Genomic DNA, 19,859 nt, shown 5'->3' on the forward strand with positions numbered 1-19,859 from the left:
TACATAAAGCTGAGGTATACGAACAAATAATTAATAGCAATAGTAAAAGGATGAAATCAGTTTAGAGATGCTGGAAAAACTGTCCAATGTTTCCTTAAAACTTGTAATTCGTATTTTAAATTTCCTTAGTAGTTGGATGCAAGCAAGTCATGCTTTCACAGCTGAAACAACTCGCAAAAATCTGGAAACTATTACAACTAGATTAGAGCCACCCATTTTGAAAGAACAACAACTAAACTGGGAATAAAGCAATGCTCTTGCTCTTCAACAGCTTCAGTACAGAAATATTAGTGCGATGTTTCACGTACAGAGTCCTGGAGGTGTTTTTAAGCTGCAGACAAGTAATATCCCCTTCTGGCAGAGCTATTCTGCCTTTCGGTACAGCAGTAGCTTTTGAAATTACCCATGCAATAGCATGCCAGCAGCAACCACGTTGGGTTAAATAACACTTTTGAAAAATGGAATTAAGGAAATAAGTGACAGGCCTCTTAAAGGATTTCATCATCCAGTTCTCCCATTTGCTGTCTCTGCTCAATTACTGCTTCTCAACCTCCTGCAACTGTCCTCCCCTTCTCATATTTGGCAACTGTGGGAGTCATCAGTGTTTCATTAAGCTCTGCTGCTACACTGCCAAAGTTGTAGAAAGGTTTATGTGGCTTCCCTGACAATTTCTAGTTTATAACCCAGTTTTATGGTGCTGTGTCAGGTAAGAGAAGCATATGTTAAGAGAAGCGAGCCAAAGGTATGTGTGGAACGGGGAGGAGGGGGGAAAGCCTGAGAACAGCTGAGGTCTGAGGCATCGGGGAAAGAACACATCTACAGACAGGCAAATCTGGTTCTCCTTTTAGCGTGATCACAACTGCTGTCAAGTAAAGCTTTTAAAGCTTCAATTATGTATTTTAAAGTTTCTGACCCTCCTACTAACCTAATTCCACAGGAGTAACCTTCTATCTTACTGCCCTTACAACAATCCAGTTTTCCACTTTCTCATCTAATGTATCAAGCAATTGCTAATAGAGAGATAAATATGCCAATATTAGCAGCTACTGCTGCTGCTGCAGAGAAGGAATCAAAGGTAACACATGACACATGCCTCCCTCAGGGAAAGGCCAAAAATCACTTGCTGCTGTAGATTTGTTATAGTAAAACTACTTAGCAATTACTATAGGTTGTGCTGAATGATATCTTTACCAAAACGACACGATTTATTTTTGCCAAGGTACGTTCAAACCAGTGAAAAGTGCCAGGTTTACTCAGACCAGAAGCTGAACCTTTTGTACTCAAACCCTGGCAGTGCAAACGAGCTTTCTCCATGCTGCAGCACGTAATTAAGCTACAGAGCAAGGAAATGCAACCTTGCCAAGGGCTCCTGTCGACTGTTGAAACTGATTCACTGGAGTTTTCTAGTTATCTATGTCGTCCTTTTTGGCTCTTGGGAAACTTGTTTTTAACTTTTCTTCCTCTCCCACTTATTAACCAATATTTAGAAATATGTCACTTTGACACTAATAAGAAATTTACATCACAGTGCTTAATGAGCTCAAACTGAACATAGATTAAATCTGATGCAACTTCCAGTGTGCTGAACCAGTAGTCATTAAAAAAAAATTCCTTTTAATCTCCACTGAAGAGCAGTTTTAGGGATATAACAAAGGAGTTTACATCAAATAAAAAGCTGAGAACTTTCTTTCCAATCCCAGAACAATACAGGTTGTATTCCACTATACATATATACCAGTATAACCACCCGAGGCTCACTTCACAGTGTCAGTGTATTAATTCCTAGGCTGTAAATGCTGTCTCTGATTGCTGGCCAGTTAAGCAAGCTGCAGATACAAAAGGACTCAGAGGTCACATGCAACTACGCTAGCATCCACTTCCCATCACTCACAAGCGTCTAAATGTATGCAGACACGTATATGAATGCAGCAATCAAGAAATTCTTTTGCCACGCTAATCCTTCCCTTGCCTTTACGGGATGTAATTAAAATGCATCAGCTGTATGTGATGCCCCACTTCGACTCCGCGCGCATTACGTAACGCTGCAGCACTTCACCGCTCCGTCTCACTGCAAGATTAGACATCAATTACAGTGACATGTGTTGCCTGAAGATATGCAGCATCCCAGTTTATCCAAAGCTCAATAGGGTTCTTCGTCACCACTTCTAGAATATTGGCAAATTTATTAACAAAGGCACTTCGGCTCAAACGCACTTTAAAATTCCCAAACTCAAGAGGTTCTTACATATACAATAGAAAATCTTTCGGCACCAACTCGCAAGCCTGTTCTGTTAATCAACAGTGGAGCTTTTGTTGCAGCGATTAACACATTAATACCCCAGAACATGACCATCTACTTACACAGCTGAATCAAATCCTAACCAAAAACTGGTGTGAACATCTATTTTTCCCTCCAAGTAGAGCCAAACCTGAACTGTTAACTCTGGGTGTTCAACCCAGATTGAACTCTCCCACCCCCTAAAAAAAAAATATCTGGTTAACCAACAACTCTGTTCTGCTTAAGAACAAGTTTTTAATTAAAATCATACTTGCTTAATGGGGACCAATTCAATATGGGGCTACTCATAGGTGGGAGGGGGCAGCAGTAGGTGCAGCCTGAGCCCTTTGTTTGGGTGCTCCAGTCCTGTGCTACTCTGCAGTGTAAAGATTTTGTGCGTAAGGGAAGCTTTGACCACCCTTCTGCACTGCTCTAACCAGACCTCAAGGGGAGATAGAAGTACAATTAACAGAACTAAGCAAGGGCAGGCAGAATGAAGAGCACAGCTAGAACATGCCAAATTTCATGAGACTCGCTCGAGGTTAAGACTTTTAAAATACCACTGTAGCAAACATTGGGCTAGAAGGCATCACCTAGATATGAGACTCCCATTCACTGCAGCAGAAGTTTACTCCTGATCTATCTGTTCTACCCCACCAGCCCCCATGCACTAGGAAACCATGAAGGATGTGGTGCACAGTGCCAAACAAATGACTGGCACATAGGTAGCCCAGCATGGCATCTGGTCAGGGTATCCTGGAACAGAATTTGAAAAAGGCAGGCAAACAGACTTGAAGGTAGCCAAAAAAGTATTTTTTGTCAAGCAGGCAGCCAGGCCAGTATAGTCAGCACAACATTCATGCCCTTGAATCACAAGTAGCAAAGAAAACAGTTCATTTCCAGCCTTAAGTTGTATGTATTAGAAAATACAGTAAGTGTACAGCAGCGTAAAACACAAGGAGCTTGTCTTTGCACATTGATAAAAACCATCCTCCTCTTTCCCAATTTTTAGGCTTGACTACACGCTTGGAAGTCATGTGAAAACAGTGAGTCAGGAAGGTGGTTTTTGGCCTGTGTACCCTGCAGATGCCATCTGAGAACCTTCAGCTTCTGGGGGATTACTGACCAGACAGTTGATCTTTACATCTCAGACAGGATCACATTTGCATAGTTCTTTTAAGGGTCAGTAAATGGTGCAGGCAGCTCCTTCTATAATTACCCTAGCTGATCCAACAGGAAAAAAAAAAAATAACGAATAAACATTATTGGTACCTCCTATAAGCTTCATATTCTAAAAGCCATTTTTCCAGCTAGAAATGCCCAAACCAGTCAGAGAGGAAAAAGCTGAATTGATCCTACCTATACTCCTTAGGCCATGCATGTCATGTAGTCTCAAAGTGCTTTACACCCCTTTTCAATACTCAAAGCCTCCCCAAAAGCCACCATTCCCCTAAAAGGCTTACAAAAAGTGTATTGTTTATTGTTACTACACTGCAAAAATCAACCTTCTGGCCTTTCTAAAGTCTTTAGGACTACAGGTTTGTTTATGATAGGAATAAACACTCTGCGTATGATCATTTTTGTCACAACTGTGCTACTGGGAAGCTCTACCAGCTAAACAAGTCAAAGAACAGTAACACTGCATTCACTTTTAAATTATTTGCTATTTTTAAAGTGTTGCTGAATTATACATAAACGCACTGATTCTTCTAACACATTCACTGTATACTTAAAAAAAAAAACACCACAGAAGAATTTTTAAAATAACCCACACTAAGCTCCTAAAGAGAAACTGCATTCCTCTACGCAGTTGCCTTTATTGAGGTTAATTCCTCATGTGGCTATATCAAGCGAAACGTAAATCCTATTAGTGCTTTTCCTATTTGCTTCAACAAATGAGCTTCAGGTTGTAGTTTGCAAACATGGTTTTCCGTATAGACTGCTGCTCCAGGAAAAACACTGCAGTCCACCAGTTGTTTTAACAATCTCTAGACATGCAAATACTGGTAAGAGGACTATCATACTGAGAATTTTAATCAACTGAGGGTGTGAGCGTGTGTCCCCCAAATGGTCTTCCTCAATAGCTGTTCATGCCACCGACTGCCTGCCTTGTGGGTATTACAGAAAACCACCCTGTCAGATGAAATTATGAGAGCTGATTAAAAAGATGGTGTTGGTGTTTATGCAGTCTGCCTCAAACTTTCAAACTTTCCTACACACCTTCTATAAAATTGTATGTTTTGGCTCGAACAATGAAACACATTCTACCCCTGTACTGGAGAGATTTAAAACCAGAGCTGCTTTCACATTGAAGTTTCCTAAACTCTAGCTATATAAAAATCTTGATCTTAGTATTTTGAGCCTGCAGGGTCATACTACAAAGTTGCACACAGAGGTAATTTTGGTAACTACAGTAGAACTTAACCCCCAAGTCTCAGGCAGCATTCCAAATCACACACTGTGGCCCTGAGGAGTGACTCCCCCTCCCTGGCTTACTGAGCTGTTTAAAAATTACATGACTTGCATTTCTACATGAAGGATAACGAGATCCATGGAGTCACTTTGCACCAAAAAAGCTGGAATTGATAGTTTGAAGTAAAATGCAATCACACAAGATGAAAAAGACTTCTCGCCGCAGACTTTTATATGCAGTCTTTATTCCCATGTGTTACTTTTCACAATCAGTGAGGCTATGCAAGGGAGGATAAATTTACCAATAAAAACTTGTTAAACAAGCAGAGGACACCAACAAATAAGACAGCAAACATTTCCTCTCCGAACTTGCAAATTATGAGAATTAGGCCCTAATGATAACAAAGTAGAACACAACTGTTTTCCAAACCACCAAAGTATTTTTATCAGATTATGAAAAGTAGTTTTATTTCACATCACTCTGCTTATAACCTTTTTCTTGTCATTTGAACTTATGAAAGAATAGAATGAGTTATGTACAATTTACAGGTATAGTCAGCAACACAGCATTATTTGGTCACGAAGGAAACTGAAATAATTTTGAAGAATGAATATGGCAATCCTTTCATATCTGACAGAGGAAGCTGTACCAAACCTCTCCCCTGAAGGTTATGACTTAAAAGCAGCTAAAAACTTATTTTAAACACATTTGCCACATCAGTGAGGTAGGAATCCACAGCACAGAAAAACAACTTTCCCCTTCGTTTACATCCATAATGTCTCACACACACTGACTGCTATCCAAATCGATGGAGTCCCTGGCGCAAGATTTAGAATCCACGGCTTTGACTACCTCAGAGAAGGAGGGAGCGCTTGTTAGGGCTACTCCTTAATTAAATTACAGAGAAAGAGGCACCCTCAACTTTTTAACTGATTATATCATTTTGTTTTCTCATTCTGTTCTCAAATATCCTGAAAGGTCCCCCACACACTTCTTCAGCTTCCCCACTGTTACACAGCATCTCTGTATCTGGGGGGACCCCACAAATCACCAGGGAAGGGGTGTCAACACTGCTGCTCACCCCAGGACTAGCCATGACCTCTGAGATAATAGTCAGTTCAATTTTCAGACTAATGACAAAGTTTCCTTCTGCTCTTTATTTAAAGTCAGTATAAAGTAAGCAATTTATATTGCAAAGGCATTAAAATTAGGAATATGCCTTAGTGAAAAAACCCAAATCCTTCAAATAAGCAATTTTTCTAAAAAGGCAGATATAGTGCAGAACCAGTACAGAGGTGATAAACTGACACTGAAGGGTAGTAACCAGAAACCTAGTTTTATAAAAAGTTTTATGGAATAATGACCCAAGAGAAGAAAGAAAGAGCAGAGCACAGTGCATCTGTTCTTCATTTCTGCTGTAGCCTGGAACAAAACACCAGATCAGATGTTTGAGGCTGCAGCGGCATTCCATCACTAGACAAATTGTTTAATTTGCATCTGAGTATGATAAACAATCATTTTTAAGTCACCTGATGGACTCCATGTAAGACAGCAGGTATGCCTGTAATGACTCTTCCTTGCCAGAAAATGTCTGGCTTGGTAAAACACTATGCCTGACTTTCCAAATCAAGCAAGGAAAACAGTGAATACTGCAACCGTATCCACTACAACCAATTAACCCTGATAAACAATCATTTGTCTGAATACCTGAGGCATGTTGTCGGGTTTAGATGCACAAAGATTCTTCCCAGAGTGACAAAGTTTAATACTGATTTTAGAATATGTAATTTAATACCACCTACTGAAGTGTGTGAACTTGATCTCTGTTGTCCAAAGAAATACTTTTAATTTCCAGAAGTGTCCAGATACAACATCAGTGAGAGGTATTAAAACACCTCCAGATCAAGAACTTATTTAAAGCCAGCAGAATATTTTTGGAATTTGCAGATTATCCTCAGAGGCCTCAATTCTGATACAGTGAATTATTGAAAGACCATTGTTTACAGAGAAGCACAACTGATAAAAGAAGGAAATTTGTGTTTTTAAACAGTCCATAAATGAGAACACATAGAAATGATCCAGCTCAGTTTATCACTTGAGCCAGAAAGAACACAAACCAGGATCCAGAAGATAGAAATTCAAGGTTAAGATGATCTGAACAGAAGCTATACAAAATTTATTGGCATATTAAGAGATTGCACTGCCTTGTGGCACAAAACTGATACCAAGGGCAGAACCAGGCCAGTGCAGGGACTGATCCTTTCTATTCACCCTTTCCCACATCAGCACTTCTGTGAGGAAAAGTAGTCTTGCTCTGGAAGTGTGCTAAGGCTTCTTGAGCTGATCGTGGAAGCTGTTTCTGCCTGACACTGTTATTTTGTTTTGACATTACTTGGTGGCCACAGTTCTGGCTTCTAGGTAATTCAGCCTCTATTTGCATAAAGTTTGCTTCACTGAAATGCTTTTTACTTAGTAATCTGGGATGTAGATGAAGTTGTGATTTCAGCATTCAACTGCTCTATCACCACGGTTTATCTGACTTTGCTCCAGCTGCTATGCGAAATGTTGGTGGGGTCCCATGCAGGAGTGGCTGAGTGGTTCCAGCTGCCCAACAAAACATCAGCTCTGTCCTCACATGGAGCACTCCTCAGCCCGGTGAGATGGCATCTAACTTTGCTGTAGAGCAGTGTAATGCAGTCACCACTCCCTATACAAACTCAGACTCAAATCCTTCTGATTACCCAATCCCAAGAAGGTATCTGCATCCAAAGCTTTAGAATGTCACACAGACATGGGGAATTTCAAGGTTGAAACAACTTCATAGAGAACCTACTTTACAAAGGAATTCAGTATAAACAGGAACAGCCAAGATGCTACAGAGACAGAGTTATTTTGAAGACCTGGTTTCATGAACTTTTCATGCTATTTTATGTGACTTGAAACAGTTTCCAATGACAGCAACTGGAATGGGGAAACTTGTTTGCTAGACATCCTCTGCAGCAGTGGGGACATGGATTACACATTTTTCCCCCCCAAGTAAGGAGTGAAAACAAATGAAGGACTTGAATCTCTTCTCAGTTTCAAAGCACTGGTGGAATCACCTACTAGATCTAGCAGCACTTCAGTACTTTAGTGCTCTTGCCAGCCATTACCTGCCCATAGCTGAAAGTCTTTCCCTCCCCTTCGCTACCTACTCATTTTACTGTTCCTTGCAGCATTTAGGCTTTCGGATCACTGATTGTGGGAAAGTTACACTTGCTTGTCTCATGAATTCCTTTTAAATCCAATTTATTTCAGTAGAAAACCAGGTCATATTCAGTATCAGTGCTCTGCCTCTACTACACCACAAAAAATCCCCTGTGAGGTTCCGACTGAAGATCACCAAGTGTTAAGACAGTGTATTGCTAGGTTTATTTATGAAAATCTGCATCTGTGCCACACAAGATTTCAGAGAGGAATATGTTTATGGAGTGACACGAGCTACTGGGGATTTATCCAAACCAATGCAAATAAAATCCATGGCCTGTTTTCTCCCTGTTTAAATGGATTTGTATTAAATTTTATCAACCTGATTCTGCAGCTCAAAACTTTTCCAATAATTTCTTGCAAAATAGCCTGCCGGAAGCACATCTGAAACCTTCTCAACTGTTGTTTGGTTAAAGGAGGATTATTAAAATAGAGTCCCAAAGGGCGCATCGCAACAGAAATACTGTTGCAACAAGCACACAGGAGACTCAGAGGAGAACAGAGCTTAAGGGGCTGCGGCTTTGACAATCCTCTTGAAGCAAGCTTTATTAAAGCATTACGTGATTTGGCAACAGCCTGTTGGCGTTCTTTTAATTTCAAAAGTGGTCTTTAAATTTATTGCTTTGAAAAGTAAGACTCCTGGTTCCTTAAGGAGTTCTCAGCCATTCCCTTATCATAACCTGTTTCACAATCTAGGTTCAACAGGAAACCACTGATTTGAGTCTTGGCATTGCAAGTTTCAAAACTTGGGCACCTGAATCTCAGTTCCGCATCTGCAAGTCTCCATCACCAAAACCCCATCCAAAGAGCTGAAAGGTTTCTTTTCACAGTAAAGAACAGGCAGTTGCTTGCTGGAAAATTGCCCTGGTGGCAGTTACTTCATAATAAAGAACATGGAAGTACTATTGTGTTTCATCTGTTATCACTATGGCAAAATTACCTCTCAGAGGTGAGGGTCAAACTCAAATTCTGAACAGAAAACAAACTCAGGCAGCCACTGTGCACGCAAACATTCACAGGTTCACCTGACATCTTGCTCTCCTAGAGGGTGTTTAGACAAAGGTATAAAAAGATGTGGGCTTTGAAAATTTGGCTGAGAGTGTATGTGGGTGTAAAGCAGATTAAGAGGAAGGGTTTAGGCTAGGAAAGAGGTTGCATAAAGATGCATGTTTAAAACCACTCAATTTTAGCACATTTTCAGGAGTCCAAACTCTGCCCCTACTTCTCCCATCCTTTCCCCATAAACCACAGGAAATCTCAGTAAGGGAGCACTAAAAACACAGGGATCCTGCAGTTCAAGTCCTATACATGTCCCTTTCTACTCCAAAGCTGCCCTTGAAAGCAGAAGGAAACACACAGGTTTATCTTGGCTATAGCAACAAGGTGGGTCCATTATGTGTGAGAGGGAAGAATTGCAAGACAATTCAGTGACCCAATGTTAAAAGTAAAAAGCACATTTACAATAGACCAAATCTAAAAGCCATCGGCTTCTGATCTGCTTACAATTTAATGCGGTCCCTTAACCAGTTCACCACTATTAGCTTGTAGCAGCTTTAACTGGTCCTTGTTTCTGCCGCTTTTCTAGATTTTCTTGGGAAGGAGAGAAAAAGATTTGGAAAAGGGAAACACATGTAAAAACATTCTTAAGTCATTCCAAAATGTTTAGTCTCTCAAACTTTGGCTACTGAAGATAAGAAGGCAGCAGCATGTTAGAGAGGAAGGATTTACTAGTGAAAAGAAGCATCTACATCAAGATAGATATGTCCATTTTCTTCTTGGGGAGTGATTATTTTTGGAGGCCTCAAGCTCTTCCCACAAATCAAACTAAAACGACTATAGCTGCAGAAGAAAAATGGACTTGAACAGAGCTAATGATGAAATCAAAAATTGCTTTTAAGCCTCTGTCCTTCTATAAGAGCCAACAGTCTGCATTTTTACAGTTTGCTTTGTCTTGCAGCATGCTTTTCCTATGGGTCCATAGTTCTCAGACCTGTTAGTATTTCCTCCATGTCACGCATGGTCACTCAGACTAACCTCAGCTCACACAAGCTCTCAAAGGGAAATCTTCTGAGGGTTCAAAGTGTTCTCACAATTTTTACTGTGAACATTCTTTATGCTAGGAGGGGAAAAAAACTATTAACATTCCCACAATACACAATTAAAAGATCAAGGACATTTGTTAGAGATTTGGAATGGGAGAAATGAGTACCAGAGCAAGTATGAGACTTGTTTTAGAACCAGCTTCTTCGGCAGACCTTATTCAGCAAAAAAAAAAAAAAAAAAAAAAAAGGGAACAAAAAGTTACCTACTGCTAAGTAATAGGAAACATGTTTCATGCTATGAGAGAAGGCTCCGAATTCCTTTGCCCCCAACTTCCCTTTCCTAGTAAGGCTATTCATCCAAAGCCACACAGTCTGTACAATCCCAAAGCCAGCACGAATCCTCATGTTACCCCAGCTGAAAATCTGCCATGTGTTATCAGTTGTGCCTCTGAAGGACAGATTCAGTGTTACTTAAAGAAAAACAGAACATTGATATAAAAAAAGCTCTGTAAGTAACAGTTATTGCACAACTGCCAGACTGCCTGGCATTTGCCTTGATAGGAAAATGAAGCATGTGCTCCTACTGCCCCAGGATTAAAAATCTTAATAGTTGCATAGCACCTTTCTTTTAAAGGTACCTTAAGTTTATCCTGCACCAAACTTTCCACTAAGGACTACATGTGTTTAAAAACTCTGCTGCTGTTGATTTGAGGTCAAAAGATATTTTATGCAAGAGAACAGCGATACACAATATGAAAACCTTACTGACTTGCTTGTTGGTGAAAAAAGTACAGTAAAATTAGTCTTGCACAACCCCTCAGTGGGCATAAAATTAGTCAATAAGTAAAAAATGATGGGTGGGGAGGTTTTATAGGGCAATTAACATGTGCCTCAGGCACAGTATTTGCAGTTTTATACATTCCACCTCTTGAGATCTGAATACAAACTTTACATGATCCTAAAGACTAACTTCAAAGCGAACATGGCTGAAAAATGTATTTAATTAAGTGTTTATTACCCTAGGTTTTCTGGATCCACTGTAAATTCAGTTCTTGGCCTTAGGTTAGCTGTGGTAGTCCCCTCTTGGGACAGGTCAGCTCTCAAGCCATTAATTCTTCCAAGGAGGAATTCAGATCCTGCAATTCACTCTCAGCATCAAATGCAGCTAATGCCTGGGAGCTCAGATGCAGTTGAACTGTACAGATATTTAACTTTGAGAGTCAAAGAGCAGGCTGCAACAACTCTGTTTCTTCCTGGTAAGAAAAGGCACAGCTCGAACAGTAAGACAGAGCTTTGTAGAAAGTTATAAATACATATAACAAATGTAACCTCCGGCAGAGATGAGGAATAAACTCAACACTAGAGCTGAAATAGTCAGTGCTCCTTTATGTTGAAGAGCTTCCTCCATCTGTGGGTTTTTCCAGCCAGTCAGCCTTTTTTCACTTGAATTACAGGCAGCCTCCAACAGCTCATCCTATCCCTTTGTTCCCTTCTTCCTCACCAGTTAAGGCTTTTACATTTCCTTTGATCTCGGGCTTAGCCTTAGGAAGACCATCCTCTTCCACTCTGAATTAAGTCAGCAGTTGATACCTTAAACCCTTTGAAGAAGCATACCTAAAAGCTAACTTACCTGTAACATTTCAAGCTTGGTTTCTAAATACATCTCCATAATCTCCTGGTTACCTACACATATTCTTCTAACAGGTATCAACACTAAATTTCAATGGGGAGATTCACTGCTTCATACTAAGAATTCACTCCATAATATTAAATCTCCTCAGCATGACAACTCAGCTACCACTTTGAGATTCTTCAGAATCAGCAGTTTGAATTATTGCTTAACATGCTTTTTCCATGCTGGTAACTTCACATGAACCAGATTTCAAGATCCTTCAAGCATGTTCTGTTAAGCTTTAGGCTGGAAGAGTTCTGAATGTCAGATAATTATTTTTTTTCTGAAATATTATGTCTAAAGTCTTTAACTGAGAAATGACAGCCCAAACCCCCAAATGGTTTTTCTACATGTAGGAGACATCAGAAATGTGTCTCACAAGACATGACTGACTACAGTATTTTGCTGATTCAAAAGCATATAGTGAGAAAGAATTTGTTTTCCAAACAAAAGTAACCTATGGTATTCTGCTTTGCTTAGCTCAGCCTTTCACTTTATCGAAATCTACTAATTACCACTAAATACAGTTGCCAGAAATACTATTCCTTTGTGTTACTGTGCAGGAACACTATCATGCTCAGGGTTAAGCTTAAACTGACTAACCAATATTTAATGCTAGACTAGCTAGTGTTTACTACAAGAGCCCATTAACTCTCACAGCAAAACAAAGTAATGACATCACGGATAGGCACTCTGATATGAAATGCATAAAAATCAAGGGTATTCCTGTGCTGTATACCAGATAAACACCCCTAAATTTAGGTGACAAAGGTATGCAGCACACGTAAACTGTTCATGTCTTTCCTTATGTAAATGTACATAGCTTTTTTTTAAAAGCACTAGTGCAATATATTTAATTTATGCAGGGGAATGAAGAACAGTTCTGGTGCTGACAGTCACTTCTGTGCCTATTAACTATTCATAGAACACTCGATAGCATTGGGAAGAGACTCTGAAGCAACAGTAAAAGCTTGGCAAAGCTTTTATCATATTAAATATAAAATGTGAAACTTCATGTTTACAGCTACCACTACTTATTAGTCAGACAGCAAGTTTTTCATGTTGAAAGCAGCCGCCATCCCAGTCGCAGAATGCATTTTTATCCCCTTCTGTAATCCTAATGAAACAGGCACATAGATCCCACCTCTCAGAACTAAAATGGATTTCCTGCTTGCATTACAGCCTAAATTGTGCTTGAATGACAACTGAAATAACACTTGAAACAATAATATAATTTATTAATTTCAGATTAACAGAAGCCATGTATTGTGGTTTCACTGAAAAGGTTTCTTCAAAAAGCTAAGTTTTTCTAAGTTTCTATCATACCAGTCATCAGTTTCTCCTCACTTATTCAAAATCCCTTGAAAAATAATTTAAAATATGTATCTAAATCGTTGATGAACTGTTATGAATTGGAAGGAGTGTTAGAGATTTAATCCTCGGAAGCCAAACGTAATGATGGAAGAAAAGGCACTGTCAGTTATAAACAATAACAGGGATTTTAATTCCCTCTCACAGATAAGCAGCATGAAGTACCTGATGTTTCAGAAGACAAAGGCCTCATCCTGCTCCAATGGAGTTTATAATACATGGCTGAAACGTGACAGGGAAGCCAACAGTAGTGTTAATGCACAGAACATACTCAAGAGTAACACGAAATCACTGTTTCCTCAAAAAACTTAGACCAGCGAACAAGTAAACCTAGAGCACTGAAGGCACTGACAGTTTTTTATTGAAGTTTTAACGCTGGCTGCAAAGAACTGCTGGTTGCATGGGTCTCAAAGGTTAATGAAGATTTCTAGAAAGCAAAACTTATAAAAATACCAACTAATATAACTTCATCTGGAGCCAGCCTGCCACTTCTCATATTTGGCATGTTTTTATATCCTCTGAATTCTTCTAAACAGGTTAGCTGCTCCACTTTGAATTCTTAAGCTGCAGATAGTAAGGAATCAAAGAGCAAGTTAGAATAAAAAACATGTAATATATATTTGGCTTGTTCTGGTTGCTAAGCTACTAAAGCCCAGTTATGACTACAAGGCTGTTGTAGACTTGTAGCTGCATTTCTGACAAGGCAATATAACATCAACCTAAAGCATAGCAATAAAGGCAAAGATTAAAGTTACAAATCAGAACTTGTTTCAGTAGGGGTACAGCAACTCAGGCACTTCCAGATCTAATTCACAGTATCCATCCATCCAAGCAGCTCCGACTGCTGCCTTTAGTTCTTTTGTTAAGAATTCAGAAATTCAGGAAATTTAAACACAATAAGAATTCAGCCTCTGTTGAATTGAAAAAAGGGGACTATGCAAAGGACTATCTCCTCCTTTAGTTGCTGAAATCTCATGTTTTACAGAACAAGTAAGACAGGTTGTTCATCTGTCAAATCATATCTACACCTCTGACCCAGGGTACACAAACAGCTAGGGAAATCAAATACCTGCAAGCACAAAGTGTGCAATGTCATACTAACTTGCCTAAGGTTTTAATGGTGGTATCTGATAAGAATCTCAGATTATTTCAGTAAAGTTTTCAGAGATATAGAACACTGTAGAGCTTAATTGTTAATATTCAACATCCATCTGTAAGGAAGAATACCCAAAAGGCTTCTGGTTCTTCAATTTATTACAAGTAAAGTTTGTTGGTTGAATCACCACGCTTCCCCAGGTGCCACTTCTCAAAAATAGTTTCTCAAACCAATTTAATCTCACAGAAAACAACTGAGCATTGCTTTTACCAAAACAAGAAGCAAAGGGAATATTACAGCAGTTCAACAGCTATATGCAACCCCCTCCAGTGAGGAATAAATATAGCTCATGTTGAGGCAGACAGATGTTGAGGCTGATAAAGGTAAACAGAACCATGTAAGAGGTAATTACCAAACAGGCTAGATAAGTCACCCGTGAATAACTTAACCCTTCAGTGAATCCAACATTGTTTATTCCCCCACTGAGGAAACGTGAGCCAGAGCACAAAAGATTTCAGTTTGTTCCCAAAGCACTAACAATTGTAACCAGCTACCTCCAGTTCTTATCTCTGTAACATGGAACATCATCATTGCATCCCCACAGCCTTTGGCATTTTTTTGTTGTTTGCCAGCTCCTATAGCAAAGAGACCTCCTCTCTTCCCTTCCCCCAAATCTCAATGTTATTGTGATCACTGGGGTTAGGGAAGGAAGAGATATTTCTCAATTATCAGGAGGAAACAGATCTGCTAGAAGAGCTCACCAAAAAAAATGTAAACTGGTAGACTGGTCAGTAATTAAGAACATTTATTTATACTGTCTGACCTTATTCTGTGGTAAGGTAAAGTCAGCTTATTTAAACATTTTAAGCATCCAAGTGCCAGCACAAACAAGAAAATGAACCAAAAAGTACAGGTCACTTGCAAAACTGGGTGTCTTCTCCATGCAAAGCAGGATGTAAGCTTTTGCATTCATGGTAGACAGTAATTGAACCAACATCACTAGTACAAATTACTTAAGTCTAAATCTCAGCTTACCCAAACAACAGAACCTCAAAACAAGTTATGGACATTATAAACATTCCTAGATTATATTTTATTCAGCAAGTCAGGTTGACAGGAAGCTCCTATTTGGTGAAAATTTATAATCTATTTTAACTATGCCACCAACAGATCCAAAAAGAACATCTGATGAGCTCTGAAAAATGAAAGTTTTCAGGAAAACCTGGAGGCATAACTCATCAGCATCTCCCATGGCACTGACTGCAGTGATTGACCCCTCTGTCGATTCAAAAGAAACAGATGAAAAATTTCACATGAAAACACGTTTTTAACTTCAGGAAGACTGCATAGAATCTGTACGATGCACGCTCGCAAGTTGAGTCTCTTATGCCTTTTTGTCATATCGAATATAAAGGTACAGATGTTTCATTTCAGATGCTAACCTTGCATTTTTTAAATACTGTTGTAAATCATTCAATGAACATTTCAGAGGGTTGGTCAGGTGCTTCTGTTTGGCCACAACTGAGCGTGCTGTAAGGTACAACTGCATGTGTAAGCCAAAGCAAACATAATGTGCATGTATTACTTATACAGTGCACACACATCATTGTTTATTCACCCCTGAAAGCACATACAGTCCAGTACTTAATTCAGTTTCATGTAATATTTTCTGTTATCTGATAAAGAACATGATTTTCTGGATTTGATAAAGGAATACTGTTAATACTGTAAGCAGTTTATTGGCAACCTAATTACAGTACTTATCACAAAATCTGACACTGTTTATTCCTATTCTAAATCCCATTACCCCCCATTATTATCCAAATCTATTGGTAACATGGTTTATTCATGTATATATTCATGTGTTACAGGCAGATTAATCACATAAAACAAGACTCACTAGGGGAAATAAATGCAATATTCCACAAGTAGTCAGAAAAGCCAATTTAACAATTTATTCTAAAGCACTGTAACCTGAAGTATTTCCCCATAAATGAAAAAGCTTCATTCCAATCCTTTATAGTCTAATGTTGTTTCTAGTTTCTAGGACACTTACCTTTTAGTAAAAGATTTCAGACTTAAATCAGATTAAAGTTTTTACAGGGGGAAGCAATTATTAGACAGAAGATGAATGAATATAGAAATCCTTCCCCCTTCACAGGCATGCAATTGAATCTGTGGCACAGTCAACAAAAACAAAATCCTTTTTGCCTTGTGTATTTTAATTGGCAGACCCTACTTCCCTCTTCCTCTGACTTCAATCGATGTAAAAAGATACAGAAAGTTTCGATTACCAGAAATGAGAATTACTTACCGATTTGTAACAATACGGGTGTTACCAAAGCTGTCTCCATGGCATAACAAAATTCCCTGCCAAACATTACCGCACCATGCATCACCCACAGGCGTATTGGAATCCGATCTATGGATCCTTCACTAATGGTCTCCTCCCTGCTCTCATTCTCCTTGTTTTCTGTTTTCTGAAGCTGTGCCACAGGTAGATCTTGAACTTGCATAGATTCCGAGTCAGCATTCTGGGGAGCCATTTTCATTACCATAAAAAATATATATATTTGTTATATCTATATAAATAATACTACCATAACTCCACGAACAAGTTAGGGTGTCTTCTTTCAGCTTCTGTTCCTCAGGCAAGTAATGCTTATATTCCTCTTGTACAAACAGGTATCTTGCAACTTCTTGTATAGATATGAGACATTAAGAATGAAAAGCTATTTGGTAGGAATTTCAACATATGGCTTGCTGGTTTACTGTGAGTTAGAGTTAAAAATCCATAATTGCCATTCAGTTAATACCAGTTTCATAATTATTATTGAAGAAGTGCTGAAGTTGTTATTCTTGCTACAGAGAGGTGGAAAGGCGACACAAAGAGGTGCTCCACTGTTAATCCCCATCGAGTGGCTGATTAATCTGCAATGAAAAGCAAGCATTTAAAATTTTCAATAGCATTTTTCAGGATATTGTGCCCCCCCCTTAACCATATACTCTATTTCCTGCTTAATGCTTTCCATTGTCCTTGCCTAATGTAGGGTCTTGTATTCCACATTCCCTCCTACCTCTGGACTTTCCATTGAAATATAGTTACTCCTCATAGTTAAACGATGCTTAATTGTACTCATAAGTTCCTCCAGTTCATGGTCCTACATGAAGCCACAGAAGAATATACCAGCGCATTTGTCCAAGATCCTCAGAACATCAAGCACAAGACCAACAAATTCTGGGAAATTTAATGCAGGTTCCATTTCAGAAGCAGCATAGGATATTCCAGTACTATGCCAGGAAGATGATTCATCAATTACCATTTACTCACTGGCCAGACATCTGTTTAGCCTTTTGGAAGTTGCCAATTACTTTGCAGTAACCATCATAGCATTTTATAATGAAGATATTCCTCAAGCAAGCATGAGCAAAAATAAGCCATTAGAAATATAAACGTGAGAGATTGATATTTAAATATTTAAACTTCTAATGAAGCTATGTACAGCATATGCATCCATCTTCACTTTCTGCACACAAGACCAAGAGCATCCTACTCCTACATCCTACAAGGCTTCTGAAGTCCATGAAAGTAGAATGGTACAATATGTTCTACCATACATTAAAATTATTAAAATATATTCTAACCAGGCAAGACAAGCTTATTCTGTGTTTCCCCCTCCTTTGTGCCACAGAAAGTCTAAGCAAACATACATACTGTACCACACCAAACAAAATGTGTTTAAGCACTTTGGAGAAAGAAAGAAGGCATTTTATAAAGAGTTGGATTACATAATGTTTGTACTAGAAGGATGCATATTAACATCTGTGCACACAGTGTGACTGAACTCATCCCAGGACAAACCCCCTCAGGGTTATGGTTCCATGAGATACTGGCCGTGGCAGTAAAACTGGCCTAAGAAGTCCCCACACTGCAGTTCCCTGTCCCTTCAGCTGTAGCAACAAAACCCCTTTGTGGTCTGGAGCATAAACCAGATCATTAAGTGGTGAACCTAAAAATGAGCCTTAAGAAAAGGATGACATGCTTAGGGTTTAAAGCACATCACAACAGCAACTCTGTTTCAGTGACACACTGTTCGTTCTACTACAAGTGCAGTGGGGGAACATCTTGAGCACTCCCTCCTGGATACCCTCCTCTGAGCTCTATCTCCAGCTGGTTTTCTCACACGGTATTTTGTTCTTCCATTCAAACATCTTTTCTGGTCTGGGCTTTTTCTCCTCCCAGGCTCTCCAAGATTACTGTTCTCTGGTTTGATCACTTCAATAACAACTTAATACTATATTTTACTTTTGAGATAACCAAACTTTTAGGAGAAGGTAAAATCACTTACTGAACACAAATGCCATAACCCAAGTCTTAAATTCCAAGTTTTAATCTATAAGCATTAAGTAGCTCAGAACAAAAAGGATTCAAGAAAAGCTTTTCTCCACCCACTCTAACAGGAGGAGTTGAGATGCACTGCCTAGGGTTAATGAATTATGGCACAGACAGGTACTTGTTCAAGTTTTTCATAAGCACTTTGGCTTTTTATAAAGGTTCTTTCCACCAGTCAGGGTTTGAATTTGCTAAGCTCCTGCATGCAGCGGAGTTCATCTGCTTCCTTCTAGTAGTTAACAGTGTTGGAATTCATCAGGAGGGAGAAGGGATGTAATTATATTACTTTGCTTTATTGTCTGAGGTTTCAATTCAATCCTTGAAGGGCTATCAGTTTATCATAAGTAGTTAAGTACTGTGTGTATTAAGAAAAACGCACATTGCTTTTCATAACACAAGTTCTGGGTGAGTAAAACCTACAAAATACATGTTCCAGAGTAGAGGCAATTATTTTAGTTGCAGGCTAGTCATAAAATGTTTAATGGATGGCCCACTCAGGGAAAATTACATTCAGTAGAATTTAAAAGTTTATCTATCAGCTCTTATTCAGAAATCACTCAGAACATGTATATTGTATTACAGACTAAGGGTCATGGATAGCACTCCTGCACAAGATGACTTTAAAGTCTCTAATGTTTTCTTATGCTTAATTTCCCCTCCTGTCAACTGTCTATGAAGGATTTAACTCAATTTCCCTAAGCACCTCATTTAAAATGCAGTTACAGGGTAGCAGAATGAGGCAGAGAGGAAGGCAGTTCATCACTCCAGAATGTTTTACGATGCACTGGGGCAGCCTGCATACACAAGCAGGATGACACAGGCTGGGAGCATTTGTCACTGGAAACGATAAAGAGGGTATCTGAGATTTAGCCCATTTGAGCAAGAGTCTTAAGGGATGACTGAAAAAGTTATTCTTGAAGTGGAAGATGATGGGGAATAATCAGATAATTTAAGCGACAGGCATAATGGATGATAGATGGAGGTAGACTTTGAAGCTGTAATTGACACAGATAAGAACAGTGTATTTTAAACATGCCAGAAAAAGCAGTTACAGTATTCAGCTGCAATAGCAAGAGGCACAATGGACAGGTTTTATCTAAAGGAACAGAGAATTACTGTTCCATTATGCCAATTTTGTGGTAAGCATAACGCTAGTCTTCCTGCAGCACTTTCATCTGACTCCAAGTGCATGTCTAATACAACAGCCAGAAAATAACAAGAGCCTCTCAGACAGGTCTTCCAGTCCTTTTGTAAGTCCTGCTAGGTTGGGCTCATACTCATTTCAGACTGATCCAGATTCTGCTGCTGCTTCGTCCAAGTTCATTTTGAATTTGGCAAGTCTGAATAG

The 19,859-nt window shown here is 39.1% G+C and overlaps 1 protein-coding gene across 1 annotated transcript in view; it reads right to left on the reverse strand.

Moving 5' to 3' along the window:
- Positions 1 to 19,859, reverse strand: part of SLC45A4 (solute carrier family 45 member 4) — an 87,060-nt gene that overhangs the window by 22,400 nt on the left and 44,801 nt on the right. Inside the window, exon 2 of the mRNA XM_026842666.1 lies at positions 16,433 to 17,049. Within this exon, the coding sequence (XP_026698467.1) occupies positions 16,433 to 16,676 (244 nt within the window). The 5' untranslated portion in view covers positions 16,677 to 17,049. The remainder of the gene's footprint in view (positions 1 to 16,432; positions 17,050 to 19,859) is intronic.

Source organism: Athene cunicularia, assembly GCF_003259725.1.
Source record: "Athene cunicularia isolate RWA chromosome 2 unlocalized genomic scaffold, athCun1 chr2_part1, whole genome shotgun sequence".
NCBI classification, from domain to species: domain Eukaryota; kingdom Metazoa; phylum Chordata; class Aves; order Strigiformes; family Strigidae; genus Athene; species Athene cunicularia.